Here is a 23942-nt window from a genome sequence, read left to right as displayed (position 1 = left end):
ACACTTTGCTTTGTTTGAGACCATCAAATATTGTCATGTTCTACCCAGGTCAAATTCAACTAGATTTCCTCCACAAAGGATTCCAGATTACTTCTTTTTCTTGGTGTTAGAATCTGCGCTTTAATGGTCCTTATGCCACACCTTACATTTACCTGATAACTTGGACTTCTTTTAGGGGTTCTCCGGTCAAGTTTACTCTTTGTTTGTTTGTGTTTTTGGTTTTTTTGAGACAGGGTTTCTCTGTGTAGCCCCGGCTGTCCTGGAACTCACTTTGTAGACCAGGCTGGCCTTGAACTCAGAAATCCGCCTGCCTCTGCCTCCCGAGTGCTGGGATTAAAGGCGTGCGCCACCACTGCCCAGCAAGTTTACTCTTTATTTGAGTGGGTCCCTATTGATAGGATCCATTCCCAGGAGGGTCACAGCATGAGGTCAAGCAACACCCCCAAGCAGACCATCCACTGGGATGGTCCGTGAGGTGTGGCAAGGTATGCAAGAGCCAATCACAGCCCTGGGAATGCTCTCCATGAGCTGTTTAGGTGGCTCTCCTGGATACCCTTACAGCTTGGCTTCAGTTGCCTCAGAGCATAGAGCAGAGAGTATGAGTATAGTGGCCTCCTCTGAGATGAGGAGCTGTCTGGTGCCTGGCTCATCTTGTGTTCGCATAACTCACCATGGTCCTACAGACAAGCTATTCTGATTCCCAGGGCAGGAACTCAATAGGTTTCCCCAAAGCAGAGAGCCTTGCAGGTATGTGTGTCACAAGATTCAGGAGAACAAGTTCTTCCATATATTGCTGTCAAGTTAAACTCCCAACCTCTTACTTGGGCAGAGGAAGGTTTCGGGACCTGTTTCTCAGCACCAGCTTCGTCTCTTGCCATTACTCACCTTGTTACCCAGCGAGAGCCACTTGCAACCTCTGGTCCCCTCTCCTCATCTGTGATTCTTCCTGTGTCCCTTGCCTTAAATATGGTTCAGCTCGCACCACAAAACTCCTGTCGTTAGTCGGTGCATTCAGGACTTGATTCACACACCATTTCCTTCCTGAAGTCCCTGACCAGGTTAGCCATCTTCTACAGACACCTATAGTATATCTATAGCATGCCTATAGCACACCTATAGGCACGAGCTGCTGCTGCTTTTAAGAAAAATGTTATGTAGTCCGGCGTGGTGACGCACGCCTTTAATCCCAGCATTTGGGAGGCAGAGGCAGGCGGATTTCTGAGTTTGAGGCCAGCCTGGTCTACAAAGTGAGTTCCAGGACAGCCAGGGCTATACAGAGAAACCCTGTCTCAAAAACACCAAAAAGCAAAACAAAAAAAAAAAAAAAAAGAAAGAAAGAAAGAAAGATGTTATACATGTGGCTGTTTTGCCTTCATGTATATCTGTGTATCACATGTGTGCGTGTGATGCTGGAAGAGACCTTTGGATGCCCTGGCAGTGGGATTATGGATGCTTGTATGGCACCATGTGGGTACTGGGAGTAGAACCTGTGTCTTCTGGAAGAGCAACCAATGTTCTTTTTTTTTTTTTTTAATTTTTTAAATTTTTATTACATATTTTCCTCAGTTACATTTCCAATGCTATCCCAAAAGTCCCCCATAGCGCCCCCCACTTCCCTACCCACCCATTCCCATTCTTTTGGCCCTGGCATTCCCCTATATTGGGGCATATAAAGTTTGCAAGTCCAATGGGCCTCTCTTTCCAGTGATGGCCGACTAGGCCATCTTTCGATACATATGCAGCTAGAGACAAGAGCTCCAGGGTTCTGGTTAGTACATCATGTTGTTCCAACAATAGGGTTGCAGATACCTTTAGCTCCTTGGGTACTTTCTCTAGCTTCTCCCTTGGGAGCCCTGTGATACATCCAATAGCTGACTGTGAACATCCACTCCTGTGTTTGCCCAATGTTCTTAATGCATGAGGCATCTCTCCAGCCTTTCGATCAGCTTCTTACAGACAGACAAGTGGATGTTTGAAAAGGGGGATGGATAGACTACCATTTGGCAGGATGCTATGTAGGGATTGCAAGATTCTAGTATTTCTAAGTTCCTTTATTCAACAATCTCTAATATTTGGTTGATGGTGCAGACTAAGGCCCACCTTCATAAGCAGCCCACTCCCCAGCTAGCCACCCCGCCCTGTGTCCTCTGAGTGTTTGTTCTCAGGGAGTCACACGCACATGTTCTGAACATAACCCGGAAAGCAATTTACAAGAAATAATTGCTGGTCGATGTGAGCCTGGCAGCCCGAGTGAGCTCAGACTATTTGTGTTTGTGCGGCAGCTCACAGGGCTCCCTCCCTATCTGTGCCCTGGGGGAGGGGAACCCGTCTCACAGGGTGGGCGGTTAGTTTCTAACGCTGGACTTTGACCAGCTAACACCAGTGAAAACCTACTCAGGGTCTCAGGGTGGACGCATTCAAACCAACAAAGCTGAACTCGGTTTGGGATGGAATTTATGCTGCCTGCCTGTGATTTATAGGCAGCTCCTCATTCTGGTCCACCCGCGTCCACCCCATAGACATGGGGTCCTGGGGAGCAAATTCTACCAGGTTCTTGGGCTCTGCTCTGTGTGGGGTCTCTGACCTCTGTGACCAGAGTCCACAAAGCTGGTCTTTGTTCTTCAAGGCCACTTGTGCTGTGAGGGAGGTCCCAGGGTAGCTGCAGCCGCAGCAGCTGGAACTTGTTAAAAATGCAAATCTGGGGGACTCGCTTCAGCCCGAATGACTTAGGCTGGGGTGAGGAGTAAAGAGACTAGGAACCGCTCTTTGTTTATAAGCCCTCGAACGGGCTCCTGCTGGGCAGGTCTGTAATTCTAGCTACTCAGGAAGTTGAGGCAGGAGGGTCACAAATTCAAGGCTTGCCTGGAAAATGGAGAGTCCCTGTCTCAAGAGTACAAAAAAAAAAAAAAAAAAAAAAAGAGGTGCAGCTTGTTGTAGGGTGCTTGCCTCTCCTGGGCTGGGCCCTGGGATCCACCCTCGGCACCCAAACCAAACCAAAACCCATAGCGGATTCTGATGCAACCAGAAACTCGAGAACTCTTGCCCCAGACTAATGAGAAGACCCCTGCCCCGCCTCCTACATTCTTAGGATTTGCAACTGTCTCTCCCTGTCTGTGAACAGCCAGACAGGCATTAGCAGATTGTTCCCCTGTAGTAAACGGTCAGAGGGAAAAAAAAAAAAAAAAAAAAAGAACTTTACTGCTGAGGTTATCAAGGACAGAGGAAATCTGTCCTGTAAATAATATCATAGCCCAGTGTCAGTGACTACACTGTCACCCACTCTCTACATCTACACAATCACACACACACATCTCACATCACACACGCATATCCATACACACATACTCCACTGTGGTGTTCTCTGTGTGTAATGTGCAGTTCCCGGGCCACACTAGGCTTTCTGCATTGCTTTTGAACAAGCTGTACTCTGTCCATATTGTCCTCCAAGTCTGTCTGATCTGGAGCTGACTCATCAAAGACATCTCTGCTCCCTCCTGCAGCATGGGGACCACCAGAAGGCCCTTTGCCTTTCCTGTATGTCTATCTCAGACTCCATCTGAGCCCTCTAACAGCAGGCTTGTCCTTTGTTTATAGCAATTGCACGGGTCTTGGTTTGGTATAGACACCACAGAGACACACTGTGTTCAGTAGACACAGATGTTGTATTCAGTGTGCTGAATATACCACCCCTCACGCCGGTGCCCTCAGCCTCCCGACCCTCCCCACCCCCACCTCTACCAAGCTGGGGGAAAGGGGGAGGACAAACAACACCTCCGGACTCCCAGTCTTGAACACTTTCCACTTCATCATGTGCCTTTTGCTGGCTGGCTAGGGACCTGGGCACAGATGTCTAAGAGTGACATGATGTCTCACTGTTGCCAAAAGTAGCACAGGTCGTGCCATGGTGAAATGTCAAGAGCGGCCTTCAGTGTCTGCAGGGTCTCCCTGATCTGCTTTCTACTCCCAGGCAAAGCAAAAGCCTTTGAAAGGCAGGAGAGGGGCAGCAGCGAGCTTCCCTTCTGCAGCTTCCTGGGCTATAAGCTAGGAGTAGAAACAAAACACTAGAGGCAAATGAATAAAAAAATAAATAATAATAATAGTTTATTTAAGACACTTTCCCCATTTCTAACGCAGTATTTTTTGGAGTAAATAGCTTCCTCTAAGCCTGTGAAACAAGTGATTACTATTTTCCTTGCTCATAAGAGAAACTGAGGCACAGGTTACCTAGCAAGTGGCAGAGTCAGGATTGTAACTAGACATTTGGTTCCATCATCACTGTTTATAAAATGAGCACGTTACATTAAGGCATATCCATTTGGAAGTTTATACTTTTATATGTATGTGTATACTTTTAAAGGTTTATTGTATTTGTATGTATGTATGTATGTATGCATGTATGTATGTATATACAGGTGCTTGAGGAGGCCAAAAGAGAGAATCAGATCCTCTGGAACTGGAGCTGCAGGCTGGTTTTAGATGTGAGTTCTGGGAGTGGAATTCAGGTCCTCTGAAAAAGCAGGAAGTCCTCTGAACTGCTGAGCAATTTCTCTGGGTCTGTTTGGTTATTGTTTTGTTTTGTTTTGTTTTGAGATAGTCTCTGCATAGCTCTGACTGTCCTGGAACTTACACTATAAACCAGGCTGACCTTAAACTCACAGAGATCTACCTGCCTTTGCCTCTCAATTTCTGGTGGGAGCCATTTGATTTATTCACTTTATTTTATGTGTGAATATTTTGCTTGCATGTATATGTGTGCACCAAATATATGCTTGATGCCTGCAGAGGTCAAAAGAGGGCATCAGATCCTATGGAATGGAAGTTGCAGATGGTTGTGACCCACCAGTTGATTGCTTGGCCTTGAACCCAGGTCCTTTGAAGATTAACAAGTATTCTTTTTTCTTTCTTTCTTTCTTTTTTTTTTTTTTTTTTTTTTTTTTTTTGGTTTTCCGAGGCAGGGCTTCTCTGTGTAGCCCTGGCTGTCCTGGAACTCACTTTGTAGACCAGGCTGGCCTCGAACTCAGAAATCTGCCTGCCTCTGCCTCCCAAGTGCTGGGATTAAAGGTGTGTGTCACCACGCCTGGCTAACAAGTATTCTTGACCACTGAGCCAGCTCTCTGATCCCTACATTTATTTATTTATTTATTTATTTATTTATTTATTTATTTATTTATTTATTTGAGGCAGGGTCTCACTATGTAGCTCTGGCATACTGGATCTTGTTATATAGATCAAGCTGGCCTTGAACTTCTATAGATAAATATATATGTCTCTCTCTCTCTCTCTCTCTCTCTCTCTTTTGGTTTTTCGAGACAGGGTTTCTCTGTGTAGCCCTGGCTGTCCTGGAACTCACCCTGTAGTTCCAGGCTGGCCTCCAACTCAGAAATCCACCTGCCTCTGCCTTCCGAGTGCTGGGATTAAAGACGTGTGCCACCATGCCCGTCTGCCTCTCTCTTTTTAATTAAAAAAAAAGAAAAAAATATATACATATGTGTATATATATATGTGAGTGTGTGTGTATATATATATGTGTGTGTATATATATATGTGTGTGGTTGCTGAGATTTGAACTCAGGACCTTTGGAAGAGCAGTTGGTGCTCTTAACCACTGAGCCATCTCACCAGCCCCTTTCGTCTGTTTTTAATGCCATATTTTTGCCCCCATCGAGACTTTCTTATTTTTTCCCTTTTGTTTTGAGACAGCTTCTCACGAAGCTGTCTCATCTGGCTTTGAACTTGTTGCTCTCCTGCTTAAGCATCCCGAGTAGCTTAGATGACAGGTCTATACCACCTAGCTCAGCTTAAATTGATCCCTTTTTTAAACACTTATAATAACCTAGCCAAACAAAAAACCCAAAAAAACAAAAAACAGAAAAGCGGGGTGATTTAGCCTGTGACTGTCCAGGCTACTTGGGTTAAGTGGTTCAGTCCACCTTGTGGGACCTGTATTTGGTGTGATAATCATTCTTTTTCTCACTCACTTACTTAAAAATTTAAAATTACACACACATACACACACACACACCACACACACCACACACACACACACCACACACACCACACACACACACACCACACACACACACACACCACACACACCACACACACACACCACACACACACACACACACACACACACACACACACACACACACACACACACACACACACACACACACACACACCACACACACACATACACACACACACACCACACACACACCACACACACCACACTCACCACACCACACACACACACACACACACACACACACACACACTTGATATAGTGTAGGCTCCAGGGACCAATCTCAGGTCATCACACTTGGCTACAAGCTCCTTTACTTCCTGAACCATTTTACCATCCCTCATTCATTCATCCTTTCATTTTGTTGTTTTGTTTTGTTTTGTTTTGAAGACATGGCTTCTTTGTGTAGCCCTGGCTGTTCCTACAACTCAATTTGTAGACCAGGCTGGTCTTGAACTCACATCTGTCTGCCTGACTCACTCTCCCTCCTGCGTTCTGGGATTAAAAGCATGTGCCACTAAGCCTGGCTCGCTCTTTCTTCCTTTCTTCCTTTCTTTCTTCCTTCCTTTCTTTCTTTCTTTCTTTCTTTCTTTCTTTCTTTCTTTCTTTCTTTCTTTCTTTCTTTCTTTCTTTCTTTTCTTCCGAAATAGGGTTTCTCTGTGTAGCCCAGGTTTTCCTGGAACTTAATCTGTAGACCAGGCTGGCTTCAAACTCAGATCTTCCTGCCTCTGCCTCCTAAGTGTCAGGATTAAAGTTATACACCACCACCACCTGGCTATTCATTCTTTTATCCCCTGTGAAACTCTGATGGTGGCTTGTGTCGTGTTCCCTCTCACTGTGTACCTAACAGGGGCTCACTCCAGGACAGGTGGCAGGGTAGGCAAGTAAATCTACCCTCTGAGTACAGCTCCCCGTCCCAGGGACTTTTACACACACAACTCTGGGGCAGAGAAACCACAGAAAAGCAAGTCAGGACTTTTCAGAAGGAGGGCTTCTCTGAGACTCCACTACCTCAGGTTTCTGGATTGTATGCTGTTGCTAGTAACCCTGCTCCCCACGTGACTCACAGCCAACTTCTGTTGGTCCTCAGCTGGTCAGGCTGAACAAGACAGCTGGGTCTATAACAAGACCTTGGTGCTTTTGTTAGGCAAAGCCCTCATGTATCTTACTGGGCCCCAAAGTGTCTTTGGCTCTTCCTATCCCCACCTTTTCACCAAAAAAAGAGACTCCAGAAGTAATGATGCAAAGACGTTTATTGGATGTTTATGGGACTGGTCCGTGTGGGCCAGGGGTGGGGACAGAGGTCTCGTCAGGACTGCCTGGAATGTTGCTAGCAGTCACTGTGGCCATGAACTGGATCTGGGGGAGACATGTGGGGCTCATGGTCTGCTTCTTGTTGCTTTCCAGACGTGTGTTCGAGGATGAACTCTGCTGGGGAGAGCTTACCCCTGGCACCTCCATCGGGATTGCCGTGTTCAAACCATGGTGGTCAGGTGACATCTCCTTGGAGCCTGAAAAACAGCAATCTGAGGTAGCTTCCTCCTGCAGCTTTTTCTCCCCCACCATTGCCACACCCATGGCCAATTTCTCTGTTTATTTCCTGAGTACCTCACTGTGTTCATGGTCTTCCTACAAAAAATATTTGTTGACAATATACTGTATCACATAGTAGGAACTGCCCATGTTTCTCTTGAGCAGGGGAGGTGATTGCTAGGAGAGAAAGAGCTGACCTTCACCACATCTATAGGAGGGTTAAAAAGCCATTAAAAAACTACAAGTCCATTTCTAGATGAAGACACAGGCTGGCTACATGGTCAACACGCAGAGGAGCTATGCTGGTGTGTAAAACTTCTGCTGTTCTCTGCCGTAAGAACAGAGTCTGGGAGCTGGAGACGCGGGAGAGCTGGCTCAGCAGCTAAGAGCACTTGATGTCTTGTAGAGGCCCTGGGTTTGATCCCTAGCATCCCTATGATGGCTCAAAGCTGTTTGTAACTCCATTTCCAGGGGATCCAATGCCTTCTTGTGACCTCTGTGGCACCAGATATGCATGAGGCGAAGAGATAAACGCATAGGCAAAACACTTATACACATAAAATAAAATGATAAAGCCGAAAGAGAACAGATTGTAGCTGTGTGATACACAGCCCTGTAGTCCAATCCCCAAAATCTGGGGAGCAGAAACTTAAGGACCCCAAGAAGTGTGTGGCTACCCTGAGGTACAAAGTGAGATCTTAACTCAAAAATCAAATCAAATCAACCCAAACAACCCAATACAAAGATTCTTGTATTCTTCTCGACTCTCCTTCATCTTTATCTGAGCTAGGAAGGAAGCTTGCTTGGCCTTTGATCTGGGGATCATTTTCCCATTTTCCCTCCCCCTCTACCCCCCTCTCCCTCTCCCTCTCCCTCTCCCTCTCCCTCTCCCTCTCCCTCTCCCTCTCCCTCTCCCTCTCCCTCTCCCTCTCCCTCTCCCTCTCCCTCTCCCTCTCCCTCTCCCTCTCCCTCTCCCTCTCCCTCTCCCTCTCCCTCTCCCTCTCTCTGTTACTGCATCCTATGACCATGGGATGAATGACGTTTGAATCCTATGTTCACTTGGGCAGTGGTGGTGCACACCTTTAATCCCAGCAACTAGGAGGCAGAGGCAGGTAGGTGTCTGAATTCAAGGTCAGTGAAACCCTCTTAAAATAAAAATCCATATTCTCTGACACAGGTGCATTTGACACAATTGAGCATCCTTTAAAATATTAAATGTTTAAGCCAGAACGCCATTGGCTCTTACACCTTCTCTCCTAAGCTCTTCATGGTTGCTGCTGGTCTCACCAGAACTACACCCACCCCAAAGCTACTGCCTTCTTCAGGCTTTCCTTTCTGCTCAGACCAACTGCAACAGCCTCCAGCTGGGCTCCTCAGCTCTGTGCCCTCAGCAGTCACCAGAGGCAGTCATCAAAGGTCAAGTGAGTCCATGCATGAGCTGATCTTCTTTGAAAGCTTCCCGTGTCTGTCTGACCTGTGACCCCGGGGTGGCTGTCAAGGCTTCCCACGGACTGGCCCATAGCCCATCTGCTCAAAGCTTCCTTATGATGATCACTCTCCTCTCAAGAACTTTGCTTTTCCACACCAAAATTCTCTCCAGTTCCCAAATGGGACCATTCCTTTACGTTTTCGAGCCTTCTTAGGGTTTACAAGTATAAACCATCACACACAGATTTTGGTTTGAAGATGGGTGGTCAGAAAAGGGAGTTAAGAGTTTTGGAATTAAATTACAGACGGTTCTGAGCCACCATGTTGGTGACCTGGGGTCCTCTGGAAGTGGAACCAGTGCTCCTGACTGCTGAGTCAGTGTTCCAGCTACTAAAAAACATTCATTTTTTTTTTTTAAAGAAAAATAACAGGACCGGTGAGATGACTCTGCGGGTAAGGGCGCTTGCTGTGCAGTTCAGCAAGCAGAACTGAGTTTGGATCCCCAGAATTCATGTAAAAAGAGAAAAAAGCTGGGTGTCGCCAGATACGAACACATCTATATCTGCATCCCAAGTTGTTGGAGGTGGAAACAGGAGGATTGCTGGGACTTGCTGCTCAGGCAGCCCAGCTTTAAAAAAAAAAAAAAAAAAAAGGCAACAAGTTCCAGGATTCAAGAGATCCTGTCTGAGGAAAACGGACAGAGAGTGATAGGGTAGGATGCCCAGAGTTCTCCTCTGTCCTCCACATGTGCCTGTGCCCCACAAATGTGCACATGTACTACCATATACACATATCACTCACAGACAAAGAAATAATAATAGATTAATTAAGATGAGAGCTACTTAGGGCTGAGGATGTAGCTCAGTGGTAGAGCACACATTTAGCACATGCAGGCCTGTAGGTTCAATCCCCAGCACAAATAAAAGGGCTGTGGGGTGTTAATTGATAATGCTATGTATTTCAGACTAACCAGTAGCCATGTAAACATCTCTAATTTTTTCCCTAAGGTTACTTTACAGATTAGATTAGGGCCCAGAGAACAGTTTGTTTAATAGGAAACCATGAGACATTGTACTGAGACTGCCATCTTCCAGGCACCCGCAGAGATGACAAACACCAGGGAAAGGGGCGGGGCCCCTGGCATGTGTTCTCCACACAGAAAGCCTGGGGCTGTCCTTTGTCCCTGTAGATATGAATCTGCAATTAAGGTAACACTGGGACATCAAAGGAATGGGTGGTTCCAAAAAGGAGTGCCCTACAGATAATACCAGGGCCAAACTGGAAGATTCTACAGTGTTACTCAGGATGCTGTGGCTGAACACGGGAAGCATTGTAAGGGCCAACAAAGCATTCTGAACGAAGAAGAGAAATGATCAGAAAAAGAAGGAAACCCAAGAGAAAGGTGCCTGGGTTCAACTGAAGAGCCAGTTAATTCCACATCTCTTCCAGTCATCGAAGGGAAGGCTAAACTGCCGGGGTCGGTTCCCTATGAATTCACGGCTTAGTAGGTATTAAAAATAATAATAAAAGGCCTCTAAATGGCCAAAAAAACCCAAAAAACAAAAACAAAGGTCTGCAGAATGGTTCAGCAGTTACAAGTTCTTGTTCCTGTTCTAGAGGACAGAGTTAGGTTCTCAGCACCCACCTTGGGCATCTGACAAGGGTGCATAACTCCGGCTGCAGGGGAATTCCATGCCCACTCTGGCTGCCATAGGCGCTATATCCATAGGCACAAACCCACACACAGACACACTACTATAGACATAACTAAAAGACAATTAAAAAAAACACAAATAAATAAGCAATAAAAAGAAATAAAATCAGAGGAAGCCTGCCATGAGAACAGAAAACCAATATTAAATCCAGAGCACCTATCCAACTTTCTCTAAAGACCTCTGTCGTCAGACCTTGCTCCCTGGAGTCCACAGTCTGAACTTGGGATGAGCCTGGGGTAACCAACTTAGAGCAGGTTCTTCCCTGCTTGGAGATGAGTCAAAACTAGCTCATCGGTGACACCTATGACTAACACTGTGATTCACAGGTGTCACTACAAGTGTGCTTAATCAAGAAGCAGTGGGATCTAGGGTGACTGAGCCCTCTAAAAGGTGGGGTGGGATGGGAGTGGGGTGGTGACAGAAACCACCATGAAGTGTGGGCAGCTTTGTTGAGAAATGTCTGTGGCCTGAAAGGCCAAGACCCAACCAGACCACAAGCTAGCCTGGGGACTTGAGTGGATGACTGCTCCTCTCTGGGTTCCAGCATCCTTCCTGTATGCCAAGAACATGGGAGGGAACTGATATCCGGATCCCTGGGGTTCCGGACCTAGAGAATGGGTAATTAACAACCTCCTTCCAGAGGAAAATGAAAGCTCGTTTAATTTTGATTTCTCTGGTCTCATTAACCAGGCATGGGTTGGGACACCATTTCTGTTCTCACTTCACTTGTATGGACTCAAAACAGAGTAGATAACAGCCACCTGCCAGAGAAGTGGAGCCAGTTAAGTGCTTGAAGTCCCCAGTACAGGCAGAACACCACAGCAGGACCTCAGCCACCCTTTCCATCTAGCTGGTTTCTCACAAAGAACTCTGCTAAGGAATTTACTGTGGCTGTATGGGAGATTGTCTCTGAGAGACAGTGTGGCTTTGCACATGTGAGGCCTTGCATTAGATCCCCAGCACAAGGAGGCATGGAAAGAAGGAAGGGAGGGAAGGGAAGAGGAAAAGATTTTGTCTCTGTTGCCTGTCAGGTTTGGCAGATGGATGGGGACAGGGAGTGCGGGGTGGGGTGGGGTGAGGGTACCGGAAGGAAACTGTGTCCAAAGTGGGTTTTTCCTGGTCACTTGTCAAGGCACCTGTCACACCACTCTTGCTCCACCATTCAGAGAGATAAGGACAGGCAGAAAGAGAGACAGACAGACAGACAGACAGACAGACAGACAGACAGATACACACACACTCCCTCACATTGCAGTGATTCTACTCTGAAGCCTGGGAGATCTGGTTGGCATTCCAAACACACTCAAGCTCACTATCTGTGAGGACTTGGTCACATCCCCTGCCAACTCTTGCTCTTTTTCTCCTGTAAAATGGGAGCCATAATCTGTCCTGTCTTCCTGAAGAGCAAGACAGCAAAGCAAATGGAAGCGGGAGTCTATAAAGTGGGAAAGATCTGGTAAATGCAAAACAGTGGGCTCACAAGTCATCTCAGCTGATTCTAGCCCAACGCAGTGGGGTCCAGAGGGAAGGAAAGGGCAGCACAATGAAGACTGCGAGACGAGAGCTATAACAGGCAGAGAAGCAGAAGCAATCATCTAGTAAAAGGTCAGCAGACACACTTTCCATCTTCACAAACTAAGAAACAAAAAGCAAGAGCATGTGCTGTTCCAAACCTCAGTGACGAAATAACTTGGGTGGTGGCTGGGCATGGAGAAGCAGGAAGGTGGCATCCATCTACATGATCAAGGATGAGCTATGTGACTCTAAGCCAGAAAGGCTGGATGGGCGCAGGGAGGCCCAGGGAGACCTGGAGCAGCCACAGTCCAGGCTTGATGGTATGAAAGAGAGCAGGACTTGAGAGACAGACAGACAGACAGACAGACACTTTGGAATCTCAGGACCACAATTTACAAGCTGAGACCCTTTGGGTCTCATCCTGCATCTCTGAGACCCGCTGCCACAGCTGTGCATGAGTGATGCTAACCTCACTGGGGCAGTCTGGAAGATTGGTTCAGGAGCATCTTCTAAGAGTATATGGTACAGGAGAAGGGTTTCCCTTTCGCAGCAACAGGAGTTGAGATAGAGCTGATGAGTCACTCACTAGATGACTTTGAAGCTCAGTTTCCTCATCTGTACAATGAAAGTATCATAACTGTCCCTGCTCAGTTACCATGGGAAAAAACAAAAAGGACTACTATGATAGTCCACTCAGGGTTGGTTTGTCCCTGTAATGCCAGCACGGCTCTTTAGCATGCCAGCTGCCAGTTTAGCTTGTACGGATAAACTTTTAGTTGGTTTCCTCTGTGACAGGCTGTCCTGCTACTTCTCAAGGACAGATCATCTGTAGACATAGAACTACTGCATTACAGGACATACATGTTTTTAGTGAAAGGAGGGATTGCCAGATTGCTCTACAAAGTAGTGTAAGCAATTGTACTCCTGCCATCAGTATGTGATATTATCCACTTCCCTCCCACTTTTGAGTTATTAATTGAACTCATTTCTGATTTTTTTTGTCAATGTCCTTTTTATTGATTTGAAGATTTCTTTCTTTCTTCATCTTTTTTTAAGTGTATGCTAGTTTGCTTGTATATATGTTGGTGCATTATGTGTGCATAGCACCCTCCTAGGGTGTCAGATGCCCTGGAACTAGAGGTGGTTGTGAGGTGCCATGTGGGTGCTGGGGATTGAATCTGGGTCCTCTGGAAATGCTTAGCCATCTCTCAACTGTGACTCCATCTCTCCAGCACCAGTGTCCCTTAAAAAATAAAAAGATAAAGCCAGCGTGATGGCACACGCCTTGATCCCAGCACTCGAGAGGCAGAGGCAGGCAGATTTTTGAGTTCAAGGCCAGCCTGGTCTACAGAGTGAGTTTCAGGACAGCCAGGGTTACACAGAGAAACCCTGTCTCGAAAAAAAAAATCATTCCTTTCTTCAAAATAATAATAAATAATAACAATAATGATAATAATTTCATTGTGTGTGAGTACATGAGCCATGGTGTAAGTGGAGATCAGACACAGTTCTCTGGAGTCAGTTCTCTTCTATCTTTATGTGGGTCCCAGGGATTGAACTCTCTTGTCAGGCTTGCTCAGCAAGACCTTCCGAGCATCTCACCAGTCCGAAGGGTCTAACATTCTTTTTTTTTTTTTTAAAAGATTTATTTATTATTATAAGTAAGTACACTGTAGCTGTCTTCAGACACACCAGAAGAGGGCGTCAGGTCTCATTAGGGATGGTTGTAAGCCACCATGTGGTTGCTGGGATTTGAACTCTGGACCTTCAGAAGAGCAGTCGGGTGCTCTTACCCACTGAGCCATCTCACCAGCCCAGGTCTAACATTCTTAAGTTGCACTATCCTGATATTGAGGCTGATACTCTTTCCTTTTGCACTTTGAATTTTGTTGTTGGGGCTCTTTGTTTGTTTGAGATAGTCTTATGGCCTCAAACTTGATATGGAACCAAGGGCAACAGTAAGTTATTGATCCTCCTATTTCTATTTCTCAAGGGAAGGTATTATAGGCTTGCACTACCACACCAGGCTTGTGCTGGGCTTTTATGTTGTTATTGTTACACTTTTCTGACCTGTTTAAAGATGTGTTTCTATATTCTGGCCATCAGTCCCATCTTCTTTTACATGCGGTTAGTCCTGCATATACACAGAAGTTATGTAGTTGTGCGCTATAACCTTACTATAAGCACTGAGGTAGCAAACACTAAAACATTGCCAGGCTTGGGGGTAACGTGGGGTTGGAGGAAGGAGGCTCAGGAGCTCAAGGTCATGTGACATATATGTTGTTTAATGACTGTTGGCTTGGTTGCAGAGTGAGTTCTTTCCAGGGAGAATATAAGATGAGGGTTCTGTGTGCCTTTGGCCATGATATTTTTTTTCAAACCATCAACACCTAACTTTGGTTTTATGTGCTATTGATTAAAGACAACTGATTTAATATATCCTTCTTTTAAAAATGTTTATTTTTATGTTTATGTGTGTTTTGCCTGTTTGTATGTCTGTGTACCATGTATATGCCAGATGTTCTAGGAGAACAGAAAAAGGTATCAAATCCCCTGGCACTGAAGTTATAGACAGTTGTGAACTGCCATGTAGGTGCTGGGAAATCCAACCCAGGCCCTCTGGAAGAGCAGCCATCTCCCCAGTTCCATGATTTTATATATATTTTTGGTTTATTAACATTGAATCATACCCAATGCTTGTAACACATGTGTAGACATTTAGCACCCTATGTTCTTCACAAAGTATAGCATAGTCTTTTAATGCTTGGGGGCATTAGACAGCACTGCAGAACTGTATCCGGAGGCATTTCAATGGGGACACTATCCCTGAACCTCACAAACAAGGAGCAGAATGGTTCTACACAGACACAAAGAGGAAACATGCTTACAGAGTACAGCTTTGATTGACAGTATCTGGGAGCATGTGCCCCTCAGATTTTTGTCACGCTACACACTCAATCTGTAATAACCTCATACGTACTTCAAATATTGATTTTTGAGGTTACAAATACATTTTAGCAAGTAGGTAAGTTAAGAATATATGACCTGAGAATAGGGTGGACTATGAGAATAGATGCTTCTACATGTGTACGCACACAGGCAAAACTCCACACCACGTGTGCAGGCATGAACACATACATACAAAATATTTGTAGCCTCTCCTTGTTTCTAAACTTCATATATAATGTCTTGTATCATTTTTGTTTGTTTGTTTGTTTGTTTGTTTGTTTGTTTTTTTCGAGACAGGTAGCCCTGGCTGTCCTGGAACTCACTTTGTAGATAGACCAGACATTTGTATTTGACTTAGGCAAAGTTGTCAACTTGTTCTTCTGCTCAGTTTTGCTTCCTATTCCTGACTCCATAGGCAGCCAGATGAACCTTTCCACTCTCAAGCATCTTCAGGATCCTAGAAGGGCTGGTGCTTGTTGCCTTTGTAAATTAGGAAATGAATCTCTTACAAACAGCACTCCGCCCTCTCCATCTCCCGCCGAGGTATTACCCACCAACCCTTCTACCTGCCTGATGCTCTGTCTTTTGAGTACCCCTCCTACCTTCCTGGCCCTGTTCCCTAAGAATGCATCCCCAAGAGTGACCCTGTTACTCATTCAGTCCTGGCTGCACCTCTTCCTATTGTCTGCCCCACCCTGCCTTCCCTCCTCTGTTGGCCTCATCAACACTGATAGAAGCGGATGCATAATGGTATCAGGCAGTGTTGCACTCACACGCTTGCACAAGCAGTGGGCAGAAGAGTGCAGCTCTGGTAAGAGAGGCACGGACTGGGCCTCATTTCCCCTGTCAGCCATGACTCCATGACTCCGTGAGGGAGCTTCCAGCCCTCGTTCCACCTTGATTCTCTCAACTGTGAGGTGCAGACAACACCCACCCTGGCTGCTGTTCACTCAACTGTACTGAGAACTCTTTGGCCAACACCAACTTGGATTCTAAACAGTTCCTTGTCAGAGGTTATAAAGTGTTCCGTTGGGACTTAGGAAAAGGTAACACTCCTTTTTTGGTTCCCTCTGAGGTTCTCTATGGCCCACGAGAATGAAGGGATGAGTACAGCAGATTATGAAGAACAAAGTACTGTTTCCAGCTTCTGACCAAATGTTGATTTTTGAAAAACAGCAAGTGTGTCTTATTAGCTCTGTTTTGTTTTGGGATAATATGAAAATCAGTTTACACTCCCTAAGGCTAGGATGAAAACACCGTCTTAGAAAAGCCATCCATGCTTAATCTTTGTGTGAGACTGCTGATGACTTTAGAGACTCTGATAAAGATCTGATAAGAGTCCCTTGAAGGTCACCTGAAGGGCACGTGAGGGGTCTGCAATGTCCAGCTCACAGACTTCCTGAGAAGTGTGAATGTTCCAGAACACTCATAAGGTGAATGCTCTAGTCTCATTTCTTCCTCTCCTTTCTTTTTTTCTTCCTTTGTTTTTGTTTCTTTGTCTTTTCTTTCTCTTTCTTTTTCCTCCCTTAAGACAGGATCTTACTGTGTAGACCAGGCTGGCTCAATCTCTCACAGAGATCTGATTACTCAGGGGTGGGGGGACCCCTGCCCCCAAAAAGCTGGGATTGAAAGTGTGCTCATCCAGGTGACTCTCTGTGAGTTTCAGGACAGCCAGGGCTACACAGAGAAACCCTGCTTTGAAAAACAAACAAACAAACAAACAAGCAAACAAACAAACAAACAAACAGAAGATGCTCTCCCACACCTGGCCATCCAGACCCCAGTTCTAATTATCTCTCTCCCACAAGGAAAGGTTTGAGCTTGTCCCTTACAAGGACATCGTGCCGCTTCTTTCTTACCTGTTGTCTGCAAGCTTAAGCCGGGGTCCAGCTTGGTGTGAGGCTTTGAGCTGATGAACAGGTAGCAGAGCACACAGGCAGTGATGAGGAAGGCCAGAAGGACCACGGCTGCTGTGGACAGGCCTACGAGCGCTCCGATGCTGGAGACAGAAGAGAACAGTGAGCCGAGTGCTGGGCTTGGGGAGGCAGCATGCTACCCAAGTGTGAGTGGTAGGACCCAGCTCCAATCTTCCCCCTCGTGTAGCTCACTGAGGAATATCAATGGGAGTCATCTTCTGGTGTCTATGTGTATGTGACCCCCCCATACCAACAATTACATGCGCACACACAAACACATACACATGTGTAAATATATTCTCACAAGAATATAAAGTGAAAATAGCAATGCATTACTAGACACAAAGCTCAGCCCAAACTTAACTAAACATATATAAACATAAGGTTGGAGGCAAATATTGCAAACTATTACCAAGCTGCCTCTAGGTGTAATCTAGGCTGTAGATGTCCTGGCCACATCCCCTTGAGTCCTATCATTGTGGAATATTCAGTGCAGGGTTTCAGTTGCCAGCATCTCTTTGCCTGAGGACTTTCTTAGATCTAGAACAAAACTCAGTCTGCTCATTGAACAGGTCAGAAGTATAGGATAATTAATTAATGCTTCCCTTCCTTGACCAGCCCACAAGCACAGTGGTATACATGTATCCAGCTCTGGTGGAATAACTCTGAATAACACCATACATTGTATGGTGACCAGCAGAGGCTCAGCGCTGGTTACCTCAGTGTGACTTGCTTGTAGCATAACTATTCTTGCTATTTTTTTCTGCCTCGTTTTCCCACCATCTACCAATGTTTTCTGGGATCACTTCCATAAAGACTATTCAGTCGGATGTAATGGCACATGCCTTTAATCCCAGGCAGAGACAGGGGAAGCTCTGATTTCAAGGCCAGCCTGGTCTACATAGTAAATTCTACAATAGCCAGGGCTGCATAGAGAGACCCTGTCTAAGAAACCAAACAAACACCAAAAGGCTATTTGCCATCAGCTCTTCATCTTAGAGCACAAACACTCCAGCTCCCCTTTCTTAATCCTTTGTTTCTTTCGTCCTTCCCCACATTTTCCATATTGAATACCTGGTGGTGTTTGGTTGTTTTTTTTTTTTTTTTTTTTTTTTTTTTTTTTTTTTTTAGCTCCTGTCAATACTTAGAACAGTTATCTTGGGCCAGGGAGATAGCTCATTTGGTGAAGTGCTTGTTCGACTTGCAAGATCAATACTCAGAAGAGGTGCTCACGTGATGGTACTACACACTTGTACCCCAAGCACTACAGAGATGGAGACAGGAGAATCCCTGGGGGCCACTAGCCAGCCAGTCTAGCCGAACTGGTGACCTCAAGGCTAATGAGAGGGAGACCTTGCCTCAAAGGAACCGGTTGGTGTTCTGGAGAATCACATGTGAGGTTGACTGCTGGCACATGCACATGCCTCTGTGTATACATGTCTACACACACACATACAAACACACACATTAAAAAAAAAAAACCACAATAGTTTTCTCATTTGAGATCACTTATTGTTCGACAGCTGGTTGACCCATGTACAGATAAGGAAGTTACACTTTGTGAGAGCCATTTATGATTTATGTGCACCAGGATGGGAAAGTAGCCTCTAAAGGAGAACTTTTGTGGAATGTGGAGAAGACTGGAGGATGTGTTCCACACTAGAAGTGAATTAGGGCGCAAATGCTAACTCAGAAGTACAACATCCCTGGACCATGTCTATCTGAGGACTGGGGATACAGCATAGGAAAGACAGCACTCTGAGAGGAAAAGCCTTATTTCAGTACCAGATGGACTTAAAATGATCAGAGCTGTCTGCTGGGGAGGCACTGCCTGCAGAAGGGGTAGTTTCCTCTTGAGGAGAGATTAGCACAGGGCAGAGAGGTGCCTTTCCATGGCATCAAGAGTCCTGCTCTGCACAGAAACCAAACTAGAGGCCTCTGCACTTAGGAGGTTTCTCTGTGCTGGCTCTGAGAGACAAAGACCCACTGCGACCCTGAGAAAGCCTCAAGCGGCACTAGGGCTTCCAGAGCAGGCTCTTTCCAAAGTTTGAAACCTGATTCTGCCATACAGAAGGGGAAACATCTCCTTGTTTTTTCTGATCCTCATTTGTGAAGGTGCCCATCTCACCGGGTGGCCGAATGAGTCCAGAAAGAGGGTGTTTGCAGTACCTGACTACCAGCTCTGCCCTTCAGTCTCACCAGGTGGCCCACAAGGGTGCAGTGTCCCTGGTACCTAACCACCAACTCTGACCTTCACTGAGGCTACTGCCTTCTGGCTCACATCCCGGCAGTAAGAAGACAGAAGGAGGTTTTGACAACTGGGCCAGATGGTGCACTTACAGCAGCCGCTTCTCCATGGGGTGTCTTCTCAGTCTGAGATGGTTGGCTTTTAAAGATGGCGTCCCCCTCAAACACTCTCTCTTAAGGATACTGCGCTCACCTGGAGACTTACGCTTGCAAGAATGAGATGTCATGAAATAGGACCAAATGAAATTTGGAGAAAATAAGGTCTCCATACTGAGAGTTCAGAGCACACCAATCAGCCAGTTGCCCTAGGACCCTCCGCTCCATGCATTGCAATTATAAACCATGTTGTGTTAGAACCCAGGAAGTAGGCTGAGCCATTAAAAGCACTAGCTGCTCGGCCAGAGGACCAGCTTTCTGTCCCCAGCGCACACATGACAGTTCACAGCCTTTTGTTACTCCAGTAGCAGGGGATCAGTCACCCTCCTCCGACCTCTGCAGGAATTGTGTGCATTCGGTGCACAGGCATACATGCATGCACAGCACCCACACCCAACCACACCCCCACACAAAAGAACCCAGGAAGTCACTTCACATACTGTAACCTTCCAGCTACTTTTGGGGTCATGCTCATATAAGATCTGACCTTAGAGATCTCCCTATTCAACCCTCTATTAAAACCTGTTTAAGCCACTAATGCATTCCACAGGGAGGTTTCCAAGGCAACGGGGAGAGTCACAAGAAGTGAGTAGATAAGAGAGTGATAAAAGAGGAAGGGCCGACCAGTTGGGGGTGGGAGACACAGGGGGTTACTCATCTTTGCATCATAAGGGCCAGCACTGCATCAGAAGACAATGGTGTCACTTTCTAGGGGAGAGAGCTGAGTACATCAGCTGTAAGGAGCCAGGAAGCATTCAGACAGATGTTGAACAGGACAAGCCTGGGTTTGAGATCAGACACGCCCAAGTTTCCATCTCAGCTCCGCCACTTCTCTCTGGGGTACACCCAGTAATAACGTAGCCTCTTAAGTCTTTCCATCTATAGAATGGAGAAATGGTTTAGGCTGTGTATGGGTGGAAGCCTGTAGCCTGCCCTAAGTCTCTCAATCTGGTCTGTGATAGGCTAGAAGGCCGAGGTCACTTCCAAGCTCTGAGCTTTTTGTCTCACACAGATGGAAAGGGGAACCCTAGACCTTCACACGCATCGCACACCGAGTCACCCCTCCTTACACTGTCTTCTGTAAGTTGAGCATTAATTAACTCTTCACATTTTTTATTTATTCCTTTGTTTGTTTGTTTTTGTTTTTGTTTTTTCCAGACAGGGTTTCTCTGTATAGCCCTGGCTGTTCTGGAACTCACTGTGTAGACCAGGCTAGCTTCGAACTCAGAAATCCACTTGCCTCTGCCTCCCGAGTGCTGGGATTAAAGGTGTGCGCCACCACGCCCGGCTTTTTAATTTATAATTTAAATTAAGATAATTTAATTTATCTTTGAGACAGGATCTCATTGTATACTTAAGGCTGGCCTGGAACTCACTACGTATCCCTGACTCCCTCAACATTACCCATAGTCTTAATGCCTCAAGTCTCACAAGGGCTGGGATCACAAGTGTGAACCATCATGGGGTATCTATAACTGCCATTTTAAAGTTAAGGAAAAAAAAAAGAGTCCATGAGATTTAACAACTTTTCCAATTCACAAGCAGGTAAGAGAGAGCCAAGGTTTGCACCATGTTCTGAACAGACAGTATCATCTTCCTTCAGCTCTTACCTCCATTCTAAACACACAGTGAGATGTCAACAGATACTGTACTATTCACTTAAGTAAGGCATCTGTCATTAAATCAGTTTCTCAACCTGTGGGTCACGAGCCCTTTGTGGGTCAAATGACCCTTTCATAAGGGGTCACCTAAAACCACCAAAAAACACAGATATTTACATTATGATTCACAGCAGTAGCAAAAATTACACTTATGAAGAAACAATGAACTAATTTTATGGCTGGGGGTCACCACAACACAAGGATCTGTACTAAAGAGTGGAAGTATTAGGGAGGTTGCTCTAAAGAGAGTAGGAGGTTGGAAATACACTCAGTCTTAGCGCACTTGTCTATAATATGCCCAAGGTCCTGGGTTGGCTTCTCCAACAAGAAGGCAAAGTCCTCTTGCAGGGAATAATTGATTTCTGTGTCCTCAGTGCCTTGCACAAAGACCCTGTAGCCAAGATTGTAGTGAATGGATGAATACATGGGAACAAACAAAAATTAGCATGGTTTCTTGGGTGTTTAGACACCAGCCAAATGTGCAGGATATGATACCCTTGTCATTTGAAAATGTTTTGGGATTGCAGGTTGGACATCTTAGAAAAAGCCATCTTTGTAGTTGTAATTGGCGTATATCTAGTTGCTTTTGTCTCTCCTTTGGTGCTGGTCTCTGCCTTAATCAGAAATGGAGACAATGATCGGTCATTTCCCTCAGGTAGATAAAGAGCCAGGAAGACCAGGAAAGCACACAGTCTTCTGCTTGTGTACTGTTAGGGATAGAAAACTCTCCATGGACAACCCCAGTTTTGCTGACACCTCTTTCCCAGAGCAGGGGGAGGATCAGGCTCTACTTTCTGGGTCCCTTTGGGAATTCAGAGGGATTAAGACCTACTGTCTGCCATCTCCATACTTAGGTTTCAGGATTGTCAGAGTTGGCCCAAGCAACCCAGTTTCTGAACGGCCAGGGAAAATGAAATATTTGCACCCAAACCCCACTATTAAAATGGTTGGAACTGGTCTCTGCTGTGGCATTATGCCACTGTGTCACACTGAACTTGCAGGAAGCCTTGACCTCCAGGTTTATGAGCATAGAGTACACCCCCAGGACTCAAGTATAAGTGTCCAGTAAAGAGAGTGAGAGGGTAGGAAGGGCTGAGGCTGGGCTGAGATGGGGTTGGGTTGGAGCATCAGGTGAGGATAAAGGTTTGAGGTTGTGGTTTGGATGTAGGTCTAAAGCCCATTAAAGTCAAGTTGTGGGTAAACAGCTGAGACAGTTTACAGGCAGGCTTGAGGAGGAGGCTGAGGCAGGTTAGGATTGCAGTAGTAATAGGGAATTCATAAAGCTGGGCTTGGGACTGTGCTGGTACCCGGAACAGCATCCAGAGCTCAGCGCTGGGGTGAGGCCTAAGGGTAGAGTTAGGGATTCCTCTGTACGTCTGAAGATAGTATTTGCTGTTAGGGTGAGGGTTGGCTTGTGATTTGAGATTATGCTGAGAGTGATGGCAGAATGAAGTTCAGAATAGGGACAGAATGAGTGCTTTGGGGGTAGTGCTGGTCAGGTTCAAGTGGGGTTCTAAATAATGGTTGGGGTCAGGATGAAGAAGGAGTTGAGATGGGACTTTAAGGGTTTGATGTGGTACAAAGTTAGAGTAAGATCAGTGAGGAGTAAGGATGATTTGAAGGAAGGGCACTTAGATGAAGGTGGAGGCTTCCAAGAGGCTGACCTGCAGGTGGGCTAGGGGGCTAAGATGGGAGAAGGGGTTCAAGGTGAGGTTAGGGCCAGGGCCTGTACCTGAGCCACCACATGTAGTTGTGCTCGTAGGGGAAGAAGCTGTGCGGGTCGTCGCAGCAGTACTTGTGGTCGCGGAAGCCACAGCAGAAGACAGCAGCCGCTTCGCCCCCTGGCAGCGGGCAGCTGAAGCCACGCACCACCTCCTGCTCAGCGCTCACGTAGCTCGAGCAGGCGCCGCTCATCGCGCCTCCTTGGTCCCCCGGACGGACGGACAGCGGGTGAGCGAGAGACAGCGGCCGGAGACCCAGGGGATCCTGAGGAAGAGCCTGAGGGCCAGGCGGGCAGGGAAGTGCGCAGGTAGAGGCGCTGCAGAGAAAGACACGGCGAAAGGCGCGGAGGCGCGCGGTGAGGACGGGGCGCCCGAGGACCCGGTGGTCAGGTGCGCGGGCGCGGAGGCAGGGGTGCACGCGGGGACCCAGTCCGGGGAGGGGCTGCCTCCTCGCCCCGGCTGCCGAGATACCAACGCGACAGCCAGAGAGGCAAGGTGGATATTTGAGGCTTTCGCCTGAGCGAGGTACCACCGTGCGGGCCGCCAGGACCCTTCTCTGGGCAGCTGTGTGCTACGCAGGAGACTGGCAGAATGGGGTCCTCTGGGGTTGATGAATAATACTCCATTTAACTGGCAAAGCAACCTGAAGACCAGGGTTTTCATTGTATAGACGGCAGCTGAGGAATCAGTGACAAGTCATTTCCCCAGGCTCCTTAGCTCATGGGATTTCAACCCTGTTGTCTGGCTGACTCTCAACAAACCTCTTTACCAGTGGGCCTCGTGTATTCCACACTGGCCTGGATGTCTTGATGACTGGCTTCCAACTCCCAAATGCTGGGATTTTGGGTGTGTGTCCACACCCTGCCCTCCAGTAATATTTTCAAAGTCTTGATTGCTAATGTCCTTACCTTTCTTTTCCTCTCCTGCTCTCACTTTGACACACAATGTTCACACACACTCTTAGCACTCCCTGCTCTTGGCCAAGGACAATGAAGCAATTGTCTCAGGAATAAGCCTTTACCCCCACCTCAATTAGGGGTTGCCAACCTTCACAACTTGTTCCTAGCCTACAAGGA

At 46.5% G+C, this 23942-nt stretch overlaps 1 protein-coding gene across 1 annotated transcript; it reads right to left on the bottom strand.

Annotated features, from left to right (window-relative positions):
• Window positions 1-7288: 7288 nt before the first annotated feature.
• On the bottom strand, window positions 7289-23059 carry Shisal2a (shisa like 2A). The gene is made up of 3 exons (XM_021159221.2): window positions 22878-23059; window positions 17025-17164; window positions 7289-7536 (listed from the first exon to the last, which is right to left on the bottom strand). The coding sequence occupies exons 1-3, from the start codon at window positions 23057-23059 to the stop codon at window positions 7289-7291; spliced, it is 570 nt and encodes a 189-aa protein (XP_021014880.1).
• Window positions 23060-23942: the final 883 nt, after the last annotated feature.

The sequence above is a fragment of the Mus caroli genome, unplaced genomic scaffold (genome assembly GCF_978045245.1).
Source record: "Mus caroli unplaced genomic scaffold, Mus_caroli_1 scaffold_6, whole genome shotgun sequence".
NCBI lineage: Eukaryota > Metazoa > Chordata > Mammalia > Rodentia > Muridae > Mus > Mus caroli.
Note: the sequence above shows the minus strand (reverse complement) of the source record. Positions and strands in the feature narration are given on the sequence as shown.